Source organism: Triticum dicoccoides, chromosome 3A, assembly GCF_002162155.2.
Source record: "Triticum dicoccoides isolate Atlit2015 ecotype Zavitan chromosome 3A, WEW_v2.0, whole genome shotgun sequence".
Taxonomy (NCBI): domain Eukaryota; kingdom Viridiplantae; phylum Streptophyta; class Magnoliopsida; order Poales; family Poaceae; genus Triticum; species Triticum dicoccoides.
The window spans coordinates 186749242-186770886 of record NC_041384.1 but is presented as its reverse complement, the minus strand read 5'-3'; the positions used below and the strand labels follow the sequence as shown (position 1 = coordinate 186770886).

The window sequence follows — 21645 nt, the reverse complement described above, 5'->3', positions numbered from 1 at the left end:
CATCAACTCAATAATACTTCTAATCGGAGGGATTCAAACACTAAAAATTTATTAAATTCGAACGGCATTGAAATACAAATTTCTTACGGGAAATGCCGATAAAGCGACATTTGCATATATAAATAAGTAGCAGGTGGGTTGGGGTGGGGGGGATTCATCGCTTTTTACATATATGTAGCAACTATACCTAGGGGGGAATGTCAATAAGTGGCATTTCCATAGAAACATAGACTAGATTAGTAGTGCATGACGGGCCAAGGACTAGGTGCGGTGGGTGCGGGACTTGTAGGGGACAAGAGCGGCCTCATAGACATTGCCACGATCCCTGGTAGCATGGTAGCGCAGAATCGGGCTAGAACGCATGCATCCCATGTCGTCTAGGTGCGATTGTTATGGTCGGGCGCGGCTTGGCCAGCGGAGGGATGATCCTAGAAGGCATGCTCCATCTCCACGGTCATTGCTCGTGCTGCCGCCACCACATTGTAGTCGGCAAAGATGGTGCGCTCCCTCTCTGCCACCAATGCCCGTCCTACCACGGTCTCCTCGAAGACTACTCTGGCACGGGCGGCGTGGCGGGCATCCCAAGCCTCCCAAGCAGTGAGGGAGCGTGCGAAATCGGCCGTGGCCAGGCATCAGCGTGGTGTCAGGAGGCTTTTGACGCTGCCGTGTTGCGGGACTCGTCGAGGACAGACTGGAGGAGGGGATCCTCTACTTTGGATTGTCCTTGGAGTCGGCGTCCTCCAGCGCGTACCAGTGATCCCACTACTACTCCTTGATGCCGTCGGTCTCCTGCGTGACCTTCTCGCCCAACTGCCTTGCTTCTTCCGCCGTGAGCTCGACCCAGTCTGACCTTGGTGAAGTAACACGGTATCCTCCAAGACTATGCCGGGACGGGCGGCGTCTTGGAATTAGGCGGCATGGCGGGCATCCCAAGCCTCCGTAGCAGTGAGGGAGCGGTGGGAAATCAGACGTGGCCGGTCGTCAAGCAGCCTTTGATGCAGTCATGTTGCGGGGCTCGTTAACGACGGACTGGAGGAGGGGATCCTCGACCTCGAGTCGTCCTCGGAGTCGGCATGTTCCAGCGTGTACCAACAGTCCCATTACTCCTCCTTGATGCAGTCGACCTCCTTGACCATTGCCTTGCCTCATGCGCTGTGGGCTCGACCCAGTCTGTTCTTGGGTGATGTGACATGGTGAGAACAAGAAGTGGAGTAGTCAGAGAAGGAAGGGGAGAATGTGGAGAGGGGAGTGAATAAGGAGAGGAGGTGCCGGCCTCTTAATAGCTGCAGGGCCTGGCGGGAATGGGTGGGGGCAGGTGGACACGTGGTGTCAGGCCATTAAATGGCTCATTTCCTGGTGATGTAAGTGGCCGGGGGATTGTACAGAGAAAAGAGAATGAGGCCGCGGGCGGATGACGAGAGAGGTGAAACTTCCCGCGCGGGCGGTTAGGTTTGGATCGCGCTCCAAAACATCCCCCTCCACATATGGAGGATATGATCTTTTTGCCAATCCAGATCCATAGGGCGACTCTGATAGAGTGGTTTTGTCTGGTATTTTCGTCATAGAAGCGGTTATTTCGCCGATCAGCTCCTTTTGGCGATTCTGCTAGAGTTGCTCTAAGGTCAGGTATTGTTTGAATCATTAGAAATTTAAGTGTGAACCTCAGTGGCAGATTTTCTTCCTCGGGGTTATGTGTTTTGGTAGCTGTGAACAACTAGCTATTCCTAGTTACTAGAACAAATGATCTGGAGCTAATTATACTCTAGGTTCTCATATCTATTATTGTGTGGTTGCCTGATGGGCAGGACCATTTCTTCTCTTTTTGTTGTCAAAACAAAGTGAACTGACAATCCCTGTAACAAATATTGCAGACAAACCATCGTATCACTACAAGGATACAAAGACGCATTTACGGGCATGCTACTAATGTGGCTATCAGACCTTTAGATGAGGAGAAGGCAGTACAAGCTGCTACAGATCTCATTGGAGAAGGCTTCATCTTTTCGGTATTTTCTCAACCATTGATTAACTTTATGTACCTTGCTGTAATACAAGCAATTGAAATTTGACCAAACAATAATAGCCTTATGGTATGTTTTTTATTGTAGGTTGCTGTCGCCGCTTTAATTTTCGAGGTGCAAAGAAGTGCTAGGTCAGAGGCTAGAAAGGAGGAAGCTCGTAAACAGGAACTTGAGGTTGCACTGTAATATTATTTCACTCTATTATATTATTTCTCTATATTGTCTTACTTTGAGATCTTTGCTTAGTTCTCTGGAATGAGGTAAATGGACTATGCTAACATGTCCATGCATGCCACATTCGCTATTCAATCCTATAACGGTTCTTGAGAAACACTGCACACCAGAAAATGGTATCTATAAGACCCTATTGTGTAGCCATCGGACAGACTCAGTGCTAGTAGCTCCCACACCAGGTGGGGTCTGGGGAAAGGATTATACGAGGCAAGCCATAGAAATAAAAGAAGTTATACTTAAATTCTTAAGATAAAGCTCTTTCCGTTGCACATTTTGTGTTAAGAAAGTTTATTAAATGCACAATTTGATACATTCAGAGATATTAGGAATTTAGGGTGTCTCTAGTGTCTTAAGAACACAGGATTTTAATGGGGATATTTTTGAACTAAATCTCAAGCAACCCCCCTCATCCAAACATCCTGATTTAGTGACTACCAGGAACTGATCATATGATCATTCCTATAATTTATTATATCAGGTGATAGTTCGTACATGCTATATATCACTATCAGGTCAAAATTGATACATGGAATGGACATGCGGATAATAATTTAATATGCTACTAGAAGATCTTATTCAACCATCTGGCCACCATCTTGAGTGCCTCTCTTCTGAAAACAAGTGGAGGCATGTAAATACCTGGGAGGCTAGGAATTAACCCGATAAGCATACTAAGGTACTAATGGCGACGACCACAGGCTTTTGTTTCCATTTCCAACTGCATTGGTCATAGTTGTAGAGAATGGTTAGGGCCTACAATTAATCTTGCAAATCATATTACCTTTATATGGTTGACAAATATATTTTTAATGGGTAGAATATACAAGTTGAAGCATGATGGGGTTGATAAGATAAGTGCAACTATCACATGTTATAGATTTTGCAACTAGTTGTTTAATTGGTATTTGCTAAAATATGGGGGGATAGGAAATTAAATTGCTGAAGCTGCGCAAAACCTGGGCAAATTCAGAATTATGCTGATTAAGAATGAGATTTTTGTAATTTTTATTTGTTTTGTATATTCTTTTAAATCTGATACAGTCAAATAGAATGTATGTATATTGAAATAATAATACCTCCGTCTCAAAATATAAGACGTTTTTGTAAGCTAGTAGTTTAGCCTACAAAAACGTTTTATATTTTGAGACGGAGGTAGTAACATTTTGGGTAATCGACAGTACATTAGTTTATTAAATTGATCCCTTGTGGCAAGTTAGTTGTGCACACAGGTTTCGATCAGAACACATGTGTTCAATTGCTTTCCTTCCCAGTTTATAATGTTTTTCACTCAACATAATTGTATACATAAGCTTTGATCAGACCATTTAGCTTAATGTTTTTCACTGATCAACAGGAACTGAGACAAAAGGAAGAGATTCTAGCTAAAGATTTAGAAGATCTCAAGGTGAAGCTGGCTGAACTTGAGCGCCTCGCCAAAGGCCGGGGCCTTTCTGGAATATTGAACTTCAAAGGTGTCAATGCAGCAGATAGCAGCAAGGAAGCAACACCTGCTTGATTTATCGATTCAACTTTCGTCAGGAGAAAGGGGAATGTTGTGTTGTGGAGTTTATGCACAAAGCACCTCGAAATTAGCTAATTGGTTTCTTCTGTCGCAGTTCTTTGATACTGTAGCCATGCCCATTCTTTGGGTGAATGGATCAAATTTTATGGTGGTTGATCCATTAGACATCCTGATGAAATAATAGTGTGATTGTGTGAGGAAAAAGCCCTGTTACTTCTGGGTAAGTGACCACCGAACAAGATATAAAGATGAATGTATTCTTACTTTGGGCCTTTTTTGGCTCGCTAACACATAAGTGAGAAGTGCGATTGTGCTGTGGGCTCCCAACAGATTATTATCCAAAATTTCTCCTCAACCATGTAGTATGTCGGTGATCCATTGTGAGAGACTGATAGCAAGTCAGAATGAAACGGTTTGTTTCACCTGATTCTATTTTTTGTTATTGAACACATATGCGAGCTGTGTATTTGTAAACGATTAATCATAATGTTGTGCTGTACAATTGAAGATGGCCTCTCCATTTTTCTGAAGAAGACATGTACAACTGATGTCATGTTCTTTTCTGATGATGCATTCTGGAAGGATTGCTGTTCAGGTACAAGATGTACACATCAGTGCTTTCTTATTTTCTTAGTTTAGTGGATCACACATGTCTCATCTTGCAGTGTTTCCTTGAATAAAAGTGCATTTTTGGTATTGCATAGAAACTGAAGACACGTGGTGCATGAGTTACTCCATGCACGCGTCACGTGACATAATTGCCTGGTCTGAGAAATGAAACTACTACGTGTACTGATTATATGTGTACGATGTATCAGTAGAAGTTTCCATGGGCCTATCTATTTGTTCGGTGAAATCTTCCTGTGAGCAACCTACAAAACCGTAAACCCTACTTCCACCTTACCATCTTTGGGAGCGCATATATACGCGTACAATCGTACACACGCATCTCTCTCCTCTCTGCACTGTAGACAGCGCCGGGCGACATGACCGGCGGCGTGAACGGCAACGGCGGAGGAGGAGGCGGCAACGGCGGGGCGTGCGCGGTGTGCAAGCACCAGCGGCGCAAGTGCGAGCCCAACTGCGAGCTGGCCGCCTACTTCCCGGCCAACAGGATGAACGACTTCCGCGCGCTGCACCTCGTCTTCGGGGTGGCCAACCTCACCAAGCTCATCAAGGCCAACGCCACCGAGGCGGCGCGGCGGCGCGCCGCCGAGACGCTGACGTGGGAGGCGCGGTGGCGCGAGCGCGACCCCTCCGAGGGGTGCTACCGCGAGGTCTCCTGCCTCCGCCGCGAGAACGCTGTGCTGCGCGCCGAGAACGCCGCGCTCAGGCGCCGGGCCAACCAGTGCGCGTGCTGCGCCACCACGTTGCAGCAGCAGCAGCAGCAGCAGATACTGCTCGTCTCGGCTTACAACAACGGCGCCCGGCCCCCCGGCGGCGTGCTGCACGGCGCCAGCGCCGGGGTCGTGCCCGGCGGCTTCTACAGCGGCAATGCCGGCGCCGTCCGTGCCGCCAATGGCAACGGGGCGATGCCCGCGCGGCCTCACGTGTCAGCTCCGGCGCCGCAGACGACGATGGCCGGGTACGCGCAGGGGGATCGCCACCACGCCGCGTCCGGCGGAGCGAACGGCACCGGCGCAGCTGGTCAGGCGGAGCCCAGGGAGAAGAGCAGCGCGAGGTAAGTTGAGGACGCTTCTCATTAATTCTTCCGTTGAGGTGGAGGTTTGCATTGCATGGTGGATATATATGGGCTTCTTCTACGCGTCGTGTTTTGTAAATGCAGGTGTGACGCTCAGCGCACAGCTAGCTAGCAGTGGGCAGTGAGAGAAGATGAAGGCCCCAAACCCTAGGCTGACTACAGAAATTCAACTGTTTCCTATGAAATTCATGTCCTAAGTAGGAACAAGCCCTAAGTATTGGTTTTGGAATAAAAAGTAGGTTTACTTCATCTTTTTTTTTGTGTGTGTGTTTCTCTTCTGCTTGAGCAGGATATCTAAAGTTCAAAGTGTAAAAACTCAGCTTTGTATAACTGGTGATTCATTTAATTAGAAGCCAGAAGATGATACATGCATTTTAGAGATTATTTCAAGCTATGCTTGTTGATTTAAGCAGCTGGTCATCCTGCTGCAAATCTAGAACCTCAGTTGCATTCAGTATTACCCATTCAGGAAAAGCACATGAACTGGAGTAGTACGCCTCACAAGTCACAAATATAGGGATTAAAAACACAGGAACAGTTAGAGTAGCTTGGAGGGACAGAAGGAGAAGCGTTGCTTTGATGTATTGCTACTCGATGAAATCACTAAGATCATCTAAACTCGTGAGTACAGGCCCTGGTGGAACTCATAAAGATTTCTCGCTAAGTGTGACCGAGGGAAGACTAATGATTACACAAATTCTATGTTGCCACAAACTGGAGATGACTCACAATAGAAAAGCGCTCAGACCGGTTGGATCAAACTCAGAGTGCATGACAAGGGTCATGGTTCATTCAAATCAACAATGACACAAATAAATGTGTCCGGTATTTTCTCAAGTAGTATCAAATATCAGCATGCGGATGGTGATGCATGTTATATTCGATATTTCTAATAGGAACAAAATATTAGGATTCCTTGTGCTACAACCTCAAAAAGAAACTGAAAATTCTACGCTGAAGCCATATAACTCAGATGTTCACCAAAACCAAGCGGGATACTGCGGGAACAGCCATACGGATTTAACGAGTCTCATCGGGTACTGCTGCTTCACCCTCTCTTACCAAACCAGCATCACCATTGCTAATCAAGAGGAACCAAGATAAATATATCAGTCAATTCGTATGAGCATGACATTATAACCAGCAAGATTGCAACAAAACATCACAGTAGGTTTAAGATAGGAGACCTCACCTTGACTGACCAGAGCCCTGCAGTGAGGGTGAGTCAACTTGCATTGTTACAGGGCCATCATTTACCAATGAAACCTGCAAAAGTTCCCAATTGACATGCATTCTGGAAAATGTAATGTAAGACAAGTCAGTTATAGCATCTGTTACTGGGGGGCACCTTCATCATTGCTCCAAAAATGCCATCTGCCAAGAAGAGATGAAGTAGGGACAATTGTTAGGAATAGGTTCAATGCGACATTGACGTCTAGCAGGGATCCTTCAAATGTACAGGAACAGATAGCAAAAAACAGAAATAGCAGCTCAATACTGTATTATGTGAAAATCATATAATTCATAAACTGACATACTCATGGCAAGGCATCAGGGGAGTACAAATCTGAACAAGCAGAATTGAGTTTTTGCTTTATAATGAAACAATCGGACAGTCCGTGCAGGAACAATGAGAAATATGAGAAAGCATCCATACATCGGTTACCATGAGAAAACCTCAATACGAATACAGGTGAACTTATGTAAAGAAGATCGATTTGATAATGAAGCACCCAAGATGGCCAACTTCAATAATGTATTATGCAATATTAGAAGCATCAACATATTACCTTTAACTGAATCAGTTTTGTACGACTTTTGAAACTTCTCAACCAAAGAAGCGTAGAAAGGTTTTGCTTTCGCAGGTGGCATAGCCACATGGAAATCTGGCTTGTTACCCTTCAGGATTCCATATAAGGTAAATTGACTCACTGAATAGGATAACATCTTAGAAAAAGAATAATTGACAACATCAATTGTTAAAGGTTACGCCATTACAGAATCGGAAGTAGAGATGGCAAGTTGCATTGTATTACCTAACAGGACTTCAAAGTTCTGCTGCATAACCTGAAGAAAGTGAAACGTAAAATAAAGTTCAGGAGGTAATCAACATGCTGAATGCTCTCCTATGCATAATTGCTTATAGATGACTCTGAGGCTTACGCTCTGATCCCATGCTTTTCCAGTCTTCTCATTAGTAAACAGCCTCGTATTCAGGACCTTCCGACAGCTACGGAAATAGAGTGTTAGCATAAATCGGACACCATCACAGTGAGATATATTTACTGGACATTTCAGTATAAACAAATTTTCTGTTGTCAGAAAATTAACGGTGACAAGTGAGTCATTGGTGCATGAATTGCACATAAGTTAAGCAAAACTTTCCAAATTACAGAGTGTCACAACAGAATCCTTCAAGCACCAGAATACAGCACCACGTCTAGTTACTAGCACTATTTATTGATACGCTAACGATTGTCGTCTTAATCACTCAATCCACCAAAAGGAGTGATCAATTACACATCATTCACCCAGATTCCGGTGGAAAACCTCCCTGCGAGAGGGGGCGGGTGCCGAGGATTAGGAGGGAGAGAGGTCAGAGGTGGGTTCATTACATATACTCGGCGTCGGAGCTGGTGTCAGCCTCATGAACGCCGACGAGGACGAGGAGGCCCGGGCCGATCGCCGACACCACTTGCCCTTCCACCTGCGACCCCCGCAAAGACCAATCAGCGCCCATCTCTCCCAATGATTCCGTGCAGGATACAGCGGATGTGGCGAACTGAAGGGGAAGCGATCACCTCGACGCTGGCCGAGAGGACGCGCTGCACCACGGCCCTCATCTCCTTCCTTCTGGCCTCCGCCGCGGCGAGGCTCCGAGCTTCCTGCGAGTGGGCGGGTCGCCGGAGACGGCAGTCGGCGACTGGTGGGCGGGTGGGCGGAGTGAGCAGCGGAAGCAGCGGAGGCCTCAGCGAGGGTCGACGGGCCGGTAAAAATGCCCATGATTTATTGGGTCTAACAGGCCGGACTTTGTCAGGAGGACTGGGCTTTGCCAGGATTTGCACTCTTGACATTTTTTTCCTGTTAGAGCTTGACTTTTTTTGCCACTTATTAGAGCTTGACTTAAAATATATTGAATTGTATTGTTTACTTTTTCGAAAAGAGGCGCTTTATTACTTAAAAGATTTAAGCATTACACCCGGGCTCTGCATAACTAAGATGCACACAGCCAAATAGGACCCTCTCACACAAAATAAAAATAAAAAGGCGAATTATAACAAAACATGTAGAGTCCATATAACGCCTAAAAACGGAGGAGGACCAATCCTTAGATCATGCTGCCACCCATGTTGTATTGTTTACTAGTGTTTTGACAACATGTAAAAGACACAGTATCATCACCAAATTTATCTCACTGTCATGAAATTTACATGGGAAACAGCACTAATTCCATTAACATACATGAGTCTGGGTATATATACGTACAGATGGTTTGGTAATCTTACATCTTTACACCTGATTTGTCCAAGAAATCCATCTTACAACATGCTCACTCACCTAGCTACGAGTGCAGAGGCGCACAGCACACTGCTGTCGTCACATTCTACAACCACCTCTAAATTCCTTATTCTTCACCCATATGAACAACAAGCACAGAGAAAATCTTTACCAATTGCTGATCTTGCATCTATTGATTTATGAAGTCCGAGTAGTATTTTCTGCTTCCACGGCAACATCCTGCACATTGCCATCTTCCGTTGCCGGATGGACATCCATCGGCTTACCCTCGATTGTAACAGGCCCTTCATTCACCACCACCTCACGTCCATAAGCATCGGCCTGCCCCGGGACATCCGACGTTTTGTCGTCCTGTCTCTTCATGGAGATCTTCCTGCTCAGTGTGCTTGTCAGTGATCTACCCGGCTCCCCTGCGTTCTTCTCCACCACCTTCGCCATGTCTTCTGTCAAGCTTCCCGCGTCTCCTCCTTTGCTTGCATCGTCGCTGACGACAATCTTTATCGATGTCCGCTTCTCGCCAAGCTCCTTCAGGTTGGGACGTGGGGTTCGGGGGAGCCTTGGATCAAGATCCGGCGAACCTTGACGCGGGGTCCGTGGGAGGTTCGGATCAAGCTCTGGTGCACTCTGAGGACCAGGACTTGTGGGGATGATAGGATCAAGATCGCGAGACTTCTTCGAGTTCCTCCGGAAAAATGAGCCCATATTGAACATACCGCCATGACCACTCTTTGGGGTAGGAGCAGGAGGGGCTTCCTTTGATATGTCAACCTCTTGGAGGATCTCCGTGTCTGGATTGCGCGCCCGCCCTTTCCGGGATTCCCATGTCTGGGGAACACCAGTTCCAGGGCGATGTACATATACACCTCCAGGTTGTTCTTGTCCATCAAAGTCAATGTGCTCAACTTCATCCATTATGACTTTCCTTTCTTCAAGCAGCTTAGCAGCATCCGACTTGCTATCAGCAGAGGTGGGCAGTGGCAGTTTCACATCAGTTTTCGCCGGTGATTCTTCCAAACTCGTTGTTGCCTCCGTCTCCTTCAAAAACATTTGGGATAGAGTTATTCTACAATAATCTAGTGTTACCATTCATTGAGGTGCTACCTTGCTACCATCGTCAGATGACCACCAAAAAGGTCTTAAAAACTATAGCCTAAAAGTTAAGAATGTTATCACCAACCTCTGATACATCTTCAATCGTTATAGCCAGGTGGATCCTTCCTTTCTTGACATTCTTCAGCGATATCCATTTGTCATGTCTTTGTCCACCTCTCAGTTCATTTACGTCTACCGTACATTCTCTGTAAACAAATTGGAATTCATCATGTATTTATTTTTCTTTCAGTAAAGGACCAAATACATCTGTTCAGTAAGAAACAGCAAACAAGGGCCAATTTTCAAGCCGAGATAAAACAAATGCCAGAAGTCATCTTTTAGGGACCACAGCAGAATCACAACACTGCTCATCGCAAATATTTTTTTCGAGAAAACGCAAGAAGCTTTGCATATCGATGCATTGATAGAAGAAAAGGTTATGTACATGTTCATTGCAAATATAGTTCTACAGAAAATTAAGGATCAAGTGTCCAAAGATTGGCATTTACAGATTTGCTAATTGCTCCATGTCTCAAATACAAGACAATACATATGTTATCCTATGGATCTCCTGGTTAGAGTTTCATATAGCAAGATGAGTTCAGAAAAAAGAACATACCCAAGCGAGTCATCAAACATGTGGTCCTTATCACGAACTTCCATAACAAGTTCATTTGATGCTTCCCACGACGTGATGGGTATCTTGAATTCCTCAAACCACTTAGGAGATAATGTTTTCCTCTGTATTTGAGTTTGGAATTTAAAAGGACCAATACGACCTCTGACATAAGGGTCCGACAGCCCTATAAAATAGAACATGAAATGTTTGAAACAAATGATGAGTAATGCAAACATTTCGACAAAGGCAGCCACAGCCGCAGGTGATTCTCACCGTTTATATCAGCTGGTTTCATGTCAAGCCCTTCCAAAATCTCAAGTTTCACATATGCAACAGGAGGTCTCTCCTCAATGTTGAACCAGTTATTTTCTGCAGAATATTAGATATTAATGGAAAGCAAGTAGATAACACAGCAGAAAAGGGTTAGAAGATTTATCATCACAAAAAGTATTAGAATGAGAAGTATCATTCTTCCAAAAATTAGGACAAAGTACAGATGTTATTTAACTTTAAGCACAATCACATTAGTTTTACTTGTGCCAGCACACTCAACTAAATAAAACGAGTGAAAAAATGTTGGTTCATATTGACCCTACACCATAGGGCGGGCCTGGCGCAGTGGTAGAGTCTCTCCACTTGTGGTCTGGAGGTCCTGGGTTAGAACCAACCTCCTTGCAGAAACTCCCATCCCCAGACCCCACCTTGTGTGGGAGCTTTCAGCACTGGGTTCGCCCTTTATTGACTCTACACCCTATCTGAACTGCTTGATACTACTAGTATTTAGTGAAGTGATATTTCTGAAACTGTAATATTTAGACCAGCAGGAAGAAAGGATAATTTCTGAAACACAAGCATGAAACGGAAGGTTACTTCTTACCAGAAGGAGTAGATGAGAACTTTTCCATGTTGATGACAAGCATATTGGGCTGGAAAAGGAAAAGATGCATCAACAGTTAAAATATCATAATTAAAAGTAAGATCGGTATTTCTGAATGGGGCAGAGTGATCTAACCTCAACTAATGTCTGCCCAAATGCAGTATCCATCAACTTATCCTGGACAAAGAAATACGGGAGACCAAGTGATCACTAAGAAACATATTCAACAATGTTACCAAAAGTTCTAGAAAAAGGAAAAGTATGACATGTGGGCGGTTACCAGCCATCCTGAAATTCCAGGAAACTCAGTGACATCAAGTCCGTGACCAACGAGTGGTTTTACCGTCATTTGAAAATAAGGAGGCTCCACAAAGCATAGTCTTAAGCGGCCAAGAAATGGCCAACTCCGAACAAACTTCACACCAAGTAAAACCTGCAGTGAACATATTTTTGTCCTGAGAACAAGGAAAGGACAAGGGGAACAAACTGATTGGTGTCTCTAATGAATGATAATTTACTGCAATTCCGATTGAAACCTTTTCTTCTCTTCTGTTTACTCCAGAAGGATTTTGCATATCTTTTACAACTACATCAGTACACTTTTAACAGTTGAGGATCTCTTCTTGTTTTCCCTTTTTTTAAGAAGATACATGTAGGCCACTGCTGGTTCCAAAGTTGTCGTTGGCTTCGTTAGGATTATATCAGTACTAGCAATCTACCTACAGATGCAAGAATAATATTTGTTTCCATTCACTCTACAGGGCAGCCACTGAGCAAACTAGCCTCCACCATGGTGAGAAATGGCCATTCCATTCCTCCACTGAGCAAAGTAAATCTATGTGTAGTGTCTATTTGGAGTAAGGATAAACAGGCAGCCTTAACCAATTTTGAGCAAGAGGTATAATAAAAAAATGTGTTATTTTTAAGGAGCAAAAGAACTCTGCTATACATGTGTATTTGCTTGTCTTGTACATTTTCTCCATATAATATCCGGAGAACCAAGTTGCCAATCGCTTGATTAGTGATAGAATGATGGTGCTAACTAGGAGACTTGCCTTTCCTTCGACATGCATCCTAGTCAAATGCATGTTTGCGGTCATTCCAAGTCCCACACTCTTATGCAGCTGCATGGCAAGCACAACACTCATATCTTCAGCAGATAGGAAGTTCATCCCTAGCTCCAAAACCTGGGTCAATCAATTGGATGGCATACAGAAACATTACAAATGTACATCCCACGGAAGGGAAAGGGAAGAATCAGATCAAAAGAAAGTAATGCCCACCAAATGATCATCATCTGATGTCTCAGGCAGAACTCTCGTCGAGGTAAATATTGGTGAATCCCTACCCATGTAAAGCTCCTGGACACTTGCTTTACTCTGCACAAAAACTACACGAATTGAGGCATACTCACTTAAGGTGACTTCAAAAAACAAGGTTGAACTAGCATTTTTAAGTTAAAAGTCATGCAATAGAACATCATCATGAATGTAAGACATTAGTGGAAATGAAGTAGATAAAATAGCAGGAAGATATAAAACATACAACTGTCCAAGGTTTGAATTTATCCAAGAACCACGGTATGATGGGCCGTAAAAGTTGTGAAACAATCTTCTCCATACAGATAGGCCACATCTTTTTCACTGCATGATTTAACCAACGTACTGATTCTCCATCAGAAAGCAGCTGATAGAGAAAACAAAATGAGTTTAGTGTGACCACAGATCACAACAAAGTTAAAAGCAAGAATGGGTACACTAGCCTAGTCAACCAAGTTCATCCTTGTAATAACTGACACAAACATTGATTTTGGATTGCAGAAAAGGTGCATACTCTTTGTTGGTAGGCAGATTTCATTTCCGCATGTTGTATTCGCTTCCGTAGTCTCATTGCGCAGCGGGCATTTACCTACAATAAAAACAAGCATAGTTTAAATTTTAGTTCTGGAACCAAACAGCCATGATAAATTTATACGTATTTAGTTCAGATTTTCTGGTATCTAGCCATATTCATGCAAACATCTAAGCCATTATCTGGAAGGTTAAAATTTGTGCATCTGAAGCTAGAACTTAGTAACAAAAGTCATATAAAAGAAAAAACATTTCAAATGGAAACAGGGGGTAAAATAAGGAAAGAAATTTAGTGCAGTAAGGACAGCTCAAAGCAACTACTGATTGGCATTGATTGGCAATACCAGGGAAATATTTAAGAAAGTGACAAGGCGGCGTCTATCTCAAATACATTACTACATGCTTTAATTATTATAAAAGTGAGGTTAGTCCAGAGAAACCATTGGAAATTCATTGATCCTGCTGAATGCTTATGAAATTATATTGTGATTTACCAATCCTTAAAAGTTGGTGCGTTGCTGAGCTGCATAGAAATCCTAGGGAGCAGGGACACTGGCTCACCATATCAAATTGTTGTAGCCACAAAACATGGATAGATGATAAATTTTGCTGGAACAAGTAATATTTTTCAAACTAAGGCATAACTTTCGTGAATTACGAATTTATATGCTCATATTTCATTTAAGGCAACAAAATTTCCACTGTATCATGTAACATGTTTAATAACTTTTTCCCCAGAAATCTAAAAGAAAGTATTCAACAAACTAAAAGTCAAATTCACATTTTCCCTGGAAGCATAGAACCATCAGGTTACAATTTATTAAAAAAACATCATATATTGCAGAAGCTGGGCTACAGCACGTCAACGCGGCCTCCCCTATAAATGCCCAAGAAAACGCATAAGAGTGTGTCTGTCGCCTGTTCCAAGTAATACACAAATGGAGAAATCATCGGTACTATGCCCAGCTATAGTATCCTGCAAACTCAATTTCACAAAGCATCAGAAACATCATTGCCAGACAAAATAGGATTCCAATAAAGAAAACCAAGTCAAACGGAGCGGCTATAACCCGCAAGCACGGCCAGAATCATGCACTTTGTGCCTTATAAAGCTCTGTAACCACCAGATGTCAAAAAAAAAGCTCTGTAACCACCAGCTACGTCACCAGAGACGAGTCCAAGGCACCCGATAAGTGGGGAAAGAGCAGGAATCTGGGAGCCAAAGCGACGGTGCGGTATAAACCCGGATGCAGCAGGCGAGCATGAAGTTCTAGGAACGAAGCCGTATCCCGGGAGGGACGAGGCGGCGGGGCGGAGAGAAGTAGCAGCGGTAGCATACTTGCCATGTATAGGTAGAGGAAGGCGATGAGGAAGACGACGGAGTGGCAGAAGCCGAAGGAGGCGGCGGCCCACAGCGCGAGCAGCACGAGGCCGATGTGGTGCACTATGGAGAGGTCGCCGGCGTCCATCGCTGCTCCGCTGCGCCGCGCCGGCCGGCGATCTTGTTTGCTGCCGCGAAAAGGAGTTGCAAGTGGCGGGTTTGTGAATCTGGGAGGAACGGACGAGGCGAGGCGAGGCGAGCGGGTGCGTGTCCCGGGAAAGGGATTTCTGAAAATGACGGGGTGGCGAGTGAGAGATTATTGCCATCCATGACTGACCCGAGCCGACACGTAAGGAAGTGGCAAGTGGCGTGGTGGTACACGCGCATCGTGCTCCGGTCCGGTTCGGGTATATCGGCCGTCGTCACTCCATGGTCATAGGTGCTAGAAAAAGAAATTGTTCGTCGTGCTTATTTTTGTAATTTTCTCATATCAAAACATAACCACTCGTCATATGTAAATAACTGGTTGTTCTTCTATATTGTACAGTGCTCCCTTCCATCCAAAATAAGGGTCGTGATTTTATTATACAATAGTGATGACATAAATGATAGTTGACTTAATATGGCTTTCTAATAAATGAAAATTCCGTTCCTTGCAAAAAAAAAATGAAAAATCTATGCATTTTTTAAGTAAACAGGTCGTCTCATTAAATGGAACCAAGTTCGAACATGAAGCGTATAGCTTTTCTTGGAAACATTCAAGCGCGTCGAAGGCGGAGAACAGTTTCATGCGTACCTCAGTACTAAATTGTTCACTTAAGTCACTGCACTTGTTCTTCTCAAATGCTGACTTCATGAAAGTACTTTGTGCCATTTTAGACCCATTTGGATCAAAGGGGGCACATATAATTTGTATGGGTTCATGTAGTAAGCCTCTTTCGGTCGTTAGGGAAGAAATATTATAGGAATAGGCAACTTGTAGAAAATGAGATGTCGTGCATCTCAGATCCTATGAATACGAATAAAAAACAGATGTCATTTGGTTCATAGTATAGAATTTTTTTTCATTGAGTCTAGGTTAGTGTTTATTTTCCTATAAAATATGAAGGATAGAAAAAATTCCTTCAGATGAGTAGGATTATATTCCTGCAAACCAAATGATAGTATACAATTTTTTTTTTATAGAAATCATATCCTACAAAATTTCTCCAAACCAAAGGATCCCTAATTGTTTGTTGGTGCGTCTGGAAATAAGGAGTGTATAAATCAAGTTCGTATGAAATACTTGCACACATTCCGTAAGAATTTGGAGGGAAATCAAACATGGGCTAAGACGTCAGTTTTTAATGTTTGTGCACACGGTTTAATGCTTCAAATTCAAAACGACATTCTTGAAGAAAAGAAATGATGGCATGCCAGCTGTTGTTATTTTCTTCATACCAGGCTTTGTTTTTCCACATTCTTCCGGAAAAGAAGTCTAAGAAGATGACACGATGTACTAATTCGGTGTGGACCAGTGTTAGAAAAAAAACTAGTGTCGACCAGAGAGTACGAGGTCCAATTGTCCGCGCGGACCGGGCCGACGCGGATTGGATGCCAGTGCCGTGCCGACACTGGGGAAGGACAGTCCACCTGACCTGTTGGATCTAAATCTGACAGCAGGGGCCACGTTTAGCACGGTGCCGCCTGTTACCGATAACTCATTTTGCTTCTCCATCCAATTAGGCCACGTCGTTAACGGCACGAGGCTTCGATTCCTTTGGCCAAACAATCATGCAACGTGGGTGTTATCATCAGTCACTTCGTCCATGTGAGGCCCACGCGATCCCTTTGATCGACCAGCTACGAAGTTTCTTCTGCGGGCGGTGAGCAACGAGTAATTTAATTACCAGTCTGGACGCTGGAGATACCCTATCAGCAGATTCAGAAAACGACGGGAAGTTGGACCTATTATACGCGTGCCGCAGGGAACCAACCATTCACGCGCAAAACTGTTTCTTCTGAGTGACCACCGGCAGTGGATTCCCGTCGATGGCGCCGTCTGGCAGTACGTCGTTGCACGCTGAAAAGGTTTTCTGTTATTGGCACTTTTTTTAAGTATATACAAATCCAGCAATCCTATCGCTTTCTTCTTCTCATCGCCAAACGATCCCAAGCGGCATATTGTTGGTAGTAGATCTCAAGTCGTCCACCATGTCTTGGCAATCTTGGGTTAGATGGTTGGCGCTCTCTCAATGATCTCATCACACGGTTTGTACGTCTGCTCGCTGAATAGTATAATCCGCGGTTTCAAGGTCGGTCAGGCCACCTCCAAGTGACAACTCGTAAATTTTCTCCCGCATCCGTCTGCGGACAAAGAACTAGTCCGTGGACACGGACGCGGGAGCCGGTCATCTGATGTTGTCTGCATACATTTCAAACAATTTTTTGACAAACCGGACAAAGTTCATGCAAACACATCAGATTTTTATTACATTTCGAACATGTAGAACAAACCTAGGAATCAATTATGATAATATCTAGATAGAACATGAATGGAATACAATAAGGCAGCTGCGCTAGATGGGTTTAATATAGAGTTTTATCAGCACTCCACTCCTACTCCTAGGATACTGTAAAAAAATGATTTTACTTGCCTTCCTAGAAGACTTTTACGATAACATCTTGGATATTGACAGAATCAATTATGGTGTGATAACTTTGATCCCAAAAGGTAGTGATGCTGATAGGATTCAGAAATACAGAACCATCTGTCTTTTGAATGTCATCTTTAAAATCATTACAAAAAATTTGGTCAACAAGTTTATTAGGGGGTGATTAGAAATACCTAGTCTGCTTTCTTGAAGAAGAGATATATCTTGGAGGGTGTCTTAAGGTAGCCTTTGTTTGAGCCGCAGATAGTGATTCTCGGATTCTAGGCCTCACAGAATCTAAATCTACAACAAACACACAGATTATTATCTCAGCTTCCTAGAATCGCTTCTGAAAATTAAACTAGTAGGCAAGTCCAAGCTGAAGCTGCGAATTTGGTGATTCTAGTGATTCCTGACCTGCCACTTATCCAAGTTAAAGTCTAGCCCAAGTTCTGCTCGTTATTACATTAGGAATGCCACTCCACCCTGACGCAAATTTCCCGACGACGGGTACAGGGGTCCTCCTCCCCTTCGTTAACGGAACGAAAACAGAGAGAAAGGGCGATGTGGGGCTCTCTCTAGGGTTCTGGCGACGGCGCCACCTTCAGTGGCCCTGTCGGCTCCAGAACTGGTGGATCCGGCATCACCACCTCCACCCATCCCTGTATTCCGGCCAACGAGCCCCGCCTCCGCCGCTCCCCATCTGCTCAGCCTGCACCATCCCGCCCCCAATCACTGCATAGGATGTGTCTCCCTGAACCCCACGCGCGCCGGCCACCATCATCTGAATCCCACGTCCAACATCCAGCACCAGCCGTCCCTGATGACCCACAAGTATAGGGGATCTATCGTAGTCCTTTCGATAAGTAAGAGTGTCGAACCCAACGAGGAGCAGAAGGAAATGATAAGCGGTTTCCAGCAAGGTATTCTCTGCAAGTACTTAAATAAGTGGTAACAGATAGTTCTGTGATAAGATAAATTGTACTCCCTCCGTCCGAAAATAGTTGTCATCAAAATAAACAAAAATGAATGTATCTAGAACTAAGATATATCTAGATACATCCCCTTTTATTCATTTTGATGACAAGTATTTCCGGACGGAGGGAGTAACGAGCAACAAGTAACAAAAGTAAATAAAGTGCAGCAAGGTGGCCCAATCCTTTTTGTAGCAAAGGACAAGCCGGAACAAACTCTTATAATAGGAAAAGCGCTCCCGAGGACACGTGGGAATATCGTCAAGCTAGGTTTCGTCACGTTCATATGATTCGCGTTCGGTACTTTGATAATTTGGTATGTGGGTGGACCGGTGCTTGGGTGCTGCCCTTACTTGGACAAGCATCCCACTTATGATTAACCTCTATTGCAAGCATCCGCAACTACAACAAAAATATTAAGGTAAACCTAACCATAGCATGAAACATAAGGATCCAAATCAGCCCCTTACGAAGCAATGCATAAACTAGGGTTTAAGCTTCTGTCACTCTAGCAACCCATCATCTACTTATTACTTTCCAATGCCTTCCTCTAGGCCCAAATAATGGTGAAGTGTCATGTAGTCGGCATTCACATAACACCACTAGAGGAGAGACAACATACATCTCATCAAAATATCGAACGAATACCAAATTCACATGACTACTAATAGCAAGACTTCTCCCATGTCCTCAGGAACAAAAGTAACTACTCACAAAGCATAAACATGTTCATAATTAGAGGGGTATTAATATGCATATATGATCTGAACATATGATCTTCCACCAATTAAACCAACTAGCATCAACTACAAGGAGTAATTAACACTGCTAGCAACCTACTAGCACCAATCCCGGACTTAGAGACAAGAATTGGATACAAGAGATGAACTAGGGTTTTGAGAGGAGATGGTGCTGATGAGGATGTTGATGGAGATTGCCCTCTCCCGATGAGAGGAGCGTTGGTGATGATGATGTCGATGATTTCCCCCTCCGGAAGGGAAGTTTCCCCGGTAGAACAGCTCCGCCAGAGCCCTAGATTGGTTCCGCCAAGGTTCCGCCTCATGGCGGTGGAGTTTCGTTTGAGAAGATGGCTTATGATTTTGTTTCCCATCGAAAGACTCCATATAGCAGAAGATGGCCACCGGAGGGCCACCAGGGGGCCCACGAGGTAGGGGGCGCGCCCCCACCCTCGTGGGCAGGGTGTGGCCCCTGGTGAGTTTCTTCCGCTCAATATTTTTTATATATTTGGAAAACATCTTCCGTGAAGTTTCAGGACTTTTGGAGCTGTGCAGAATAGGTCTCTAATATTTGCTCCTTTTCCAGCCCAGAATCCCAGCTGTCGGCATTCTCCCTCTTTATGTAAATCTTGTAAAATAAGAGAGAATGGGCATAAGTATTGTGACATAATGTGTAATAACAGCTCATAATGCAATAAATGTTGATATAAAAGCATGATGCAAAATGGACGTATCAACTCCCCCAAGCTTAGACCTTGCTTGTCCTCAAGCGAAAAGCCGAAATTGAAAAATATGTCCACATGTTTAGAGATATAGGTGTCGATAAAAATAAAATACGGACATGAGGGCATCATGATCATTCTTAGAACAACAACTCATATAATTCTTTGTCATATAATCTCTAATGTTAGAGTAATAATTCAATCACAATATCAAGTATGAATCGTAAGCTTCATTGAAAACTAACAAACTACAATCTTAGTCATTGAAGCAATTGCAATTTATCATAACATGGGAAAGAGTCATTGTATAAGAGCTTTTCAGCAGGTCCACATACTCAACTATCATATAATCTTTCACAATTGCTGACACTCATGCGATACTTATGGGTATGGAGTTTTAATCGGAGACAGAAAGATAGGGGCTTATAATTTTGCCTCCCAACGTTTTACCTCAAGGGTAATGTCAACAGTAATAGTTCATGAAAACTCACATCCAATTAGCCATATATACCAGGATATTTCCAATATATTGTGCTTGCCAAAGGATAAAGTGTAAAAAGGAAGGGTGAAAATCACCATGACTCTTATGCAATGTAGAAGATAAAAGTAAAAGATAGGCCCTTCGCAGAGGGAAGCAGAGGTTGTCATGCGCTTTTATGGTTGGATGCACAAAATCTTAATGCGAAAGAATGTCACTTTATATTGCCCCTTGTGATATGGACCTTTATTATGCAGTCTGTCGCTTTTATTACTTCTATATCACACGATCATATAAAGCTTATTTCCTCCACACCAGTCAATCGTACATATTTAGAGAGAAATTTTTATTGCTTGCACCGATGACAACTTACTTGATGGATCTTACTCAATCCATAGGTAGATATGGTGGACTCTTATGGCAAGACTGGTTTAAGGGTATTTGGAAGCACAAGTAGTATCTCTACTTGGTGCAATGAATTTGGCTAGCATGAGGGGGAAAGGCAAGCTCATCATGTTGGAAGATCCAAGACAATATAATTCATCTCAGATGTAAAAAAACATAACCCATTATGTTGTCTTCCTTGTCCAATGTCAACTCTTTAGCATGTCATATTTTAATGAGTGCTCACAATCATAAAAGATGTCCAAGATAGTATATTTATATGTGAAGACCTCTCTTTTGCCTGTCCCTTCTGCCTTTACTCCCTTCACCGAGGCAGCGTTCTAGCTGGTGCGGTGCTCTCCTCCCCCTAGCGCCCTCCTCCCCCCCCTGCCGCTCGCCACTCCGGCGGCGGCGTCCACCCCTCCCGCCGCCTGCCACTCCGGCATCGGCGGCCACCCCCCGCCGCTCCAGCCTGCCGGCTGCCTCCCCGGCCCCGGCGACCCCTCCTCGCGCCCTCGCGCTCCCTGCCCGCCATGTCGTCCAGCCCTTTGTCCGTCACCTCCTCCTTCCGTCGCGCCGGAGAGCGACCCGTCGTGTCCGGCCTCGGCCTCTCCTCCAGTTATGCGGGCTCTGAGGCGCAGGGCCCGGCTGGTTGGGATGCGGACGCTGGTGCCATGGTGGCGGCGGCCGGGGATCCAGAGTGGATGCGCCCTCGTCCGTCCAAGAAGGAGCTTTAGAGGCGCCGCCTGGCAGATGGATCGGGCCCTTCGCATGCCGCCCCTCCCAAGGCGCGTCGCGAGATCTCGCCGGAGATGATCGGACTCTGCTTCAAGTGCTTCGAAGAGGGTCACTACAAAGCGGACTGCACCAACCAAGTCGTGTGCTTTCGCTGCAAGCTGCCCGGCCATGAATCCAAAGATTGCAAGAGGCCACGGAGCCCTTCGCCGGAAGAGGACCTCA

The 21645-nt window shown here is 44.4% G+C and overlaps 3 protein-coding genes and 1 pseudogene across 3 annotated transcripts in view; 2 read left to right on the top strand and 2 right to left on the bottom strand.

The window, feature by feature from the left end:
- LOC119267814 (OPA3-like protein) overlaps positions 1 to 4276 on the top strand; it is a 5766-nt gene extending 1490 nt beyond the window's left edge. Inside the window, exons 2-4 of the mRNA XM_037549256.1 lie at positions 1872 to 2006; positions 2109 to 2195; positions 3610 to 4276. Of these exons, the coding sequence (XP_037405153.1) occupies positions 1872 to 2006; positions 2109 to 2195; positions 3610 to 3771 (384 nt within the window). The 3' untranslated portion in view covers positions 3772 to 4276. The remainder of the gene's footprint in view (positions 1 to 1871; positions 2007 to 2108; positions 2196 to 3609) is intronic.
- Positions 4277 to 4817: 541 nt separating this feature from the next.
- LOC119272133 lies at positions 4818 to 5462 on the top strand. The gene has a single exon (XM_037553702.1). The coding sequence runs from the start codon at positions 4893 to 4895 to the stop codon at positions 5460 to 5462; it is 570 nt and encodes a 189-aa protein (XP_037409599.1). The 5' UTR covers positions 4818 to 4892.
- A 768-nt stretch (positions 5463 to 6230) lies between these two features.
- LOC119267813 lies at positions 6231 to 8482 on the bottom strand (annotated as a pseudogene).
- A 383-nt stretch (positions 8483 to 8865) lies between these two features.
- Positions 8866 to 15036, bottom strand: LOC119267812 (C2 domain-containing protein At1g53590-like). Its single transcript, XM_037549255.1, has 12 exons — positions 14780 to 15036; positions 13420 to 13494; positions 13132 to 13272; positions 12870 to 12965; positions 12642 to 12773; positions 11867 to 12019; positions 11722 to 11763; positions 11587 to 11635; positions 10983 to 11078; positions 10710 to 10893; positions 10176 to 10296; positions 8866 to 10033 (listed from the first exon to the last, which is right to left on the bottom strand). Exons 1-12 carry the CDS (start codon positions 14903 to 14905, stop codon positions 9176 to 9178), a joined length of 2073 nt encoding a protein of 690 aa, XP_037405152.1. The 5' UTR covers positions 14906 to 15036; the 3' UTR covers positions 8866 to 9175.
- Positions 15037 to 21645: the final 6609 nt, after the last annotated feature.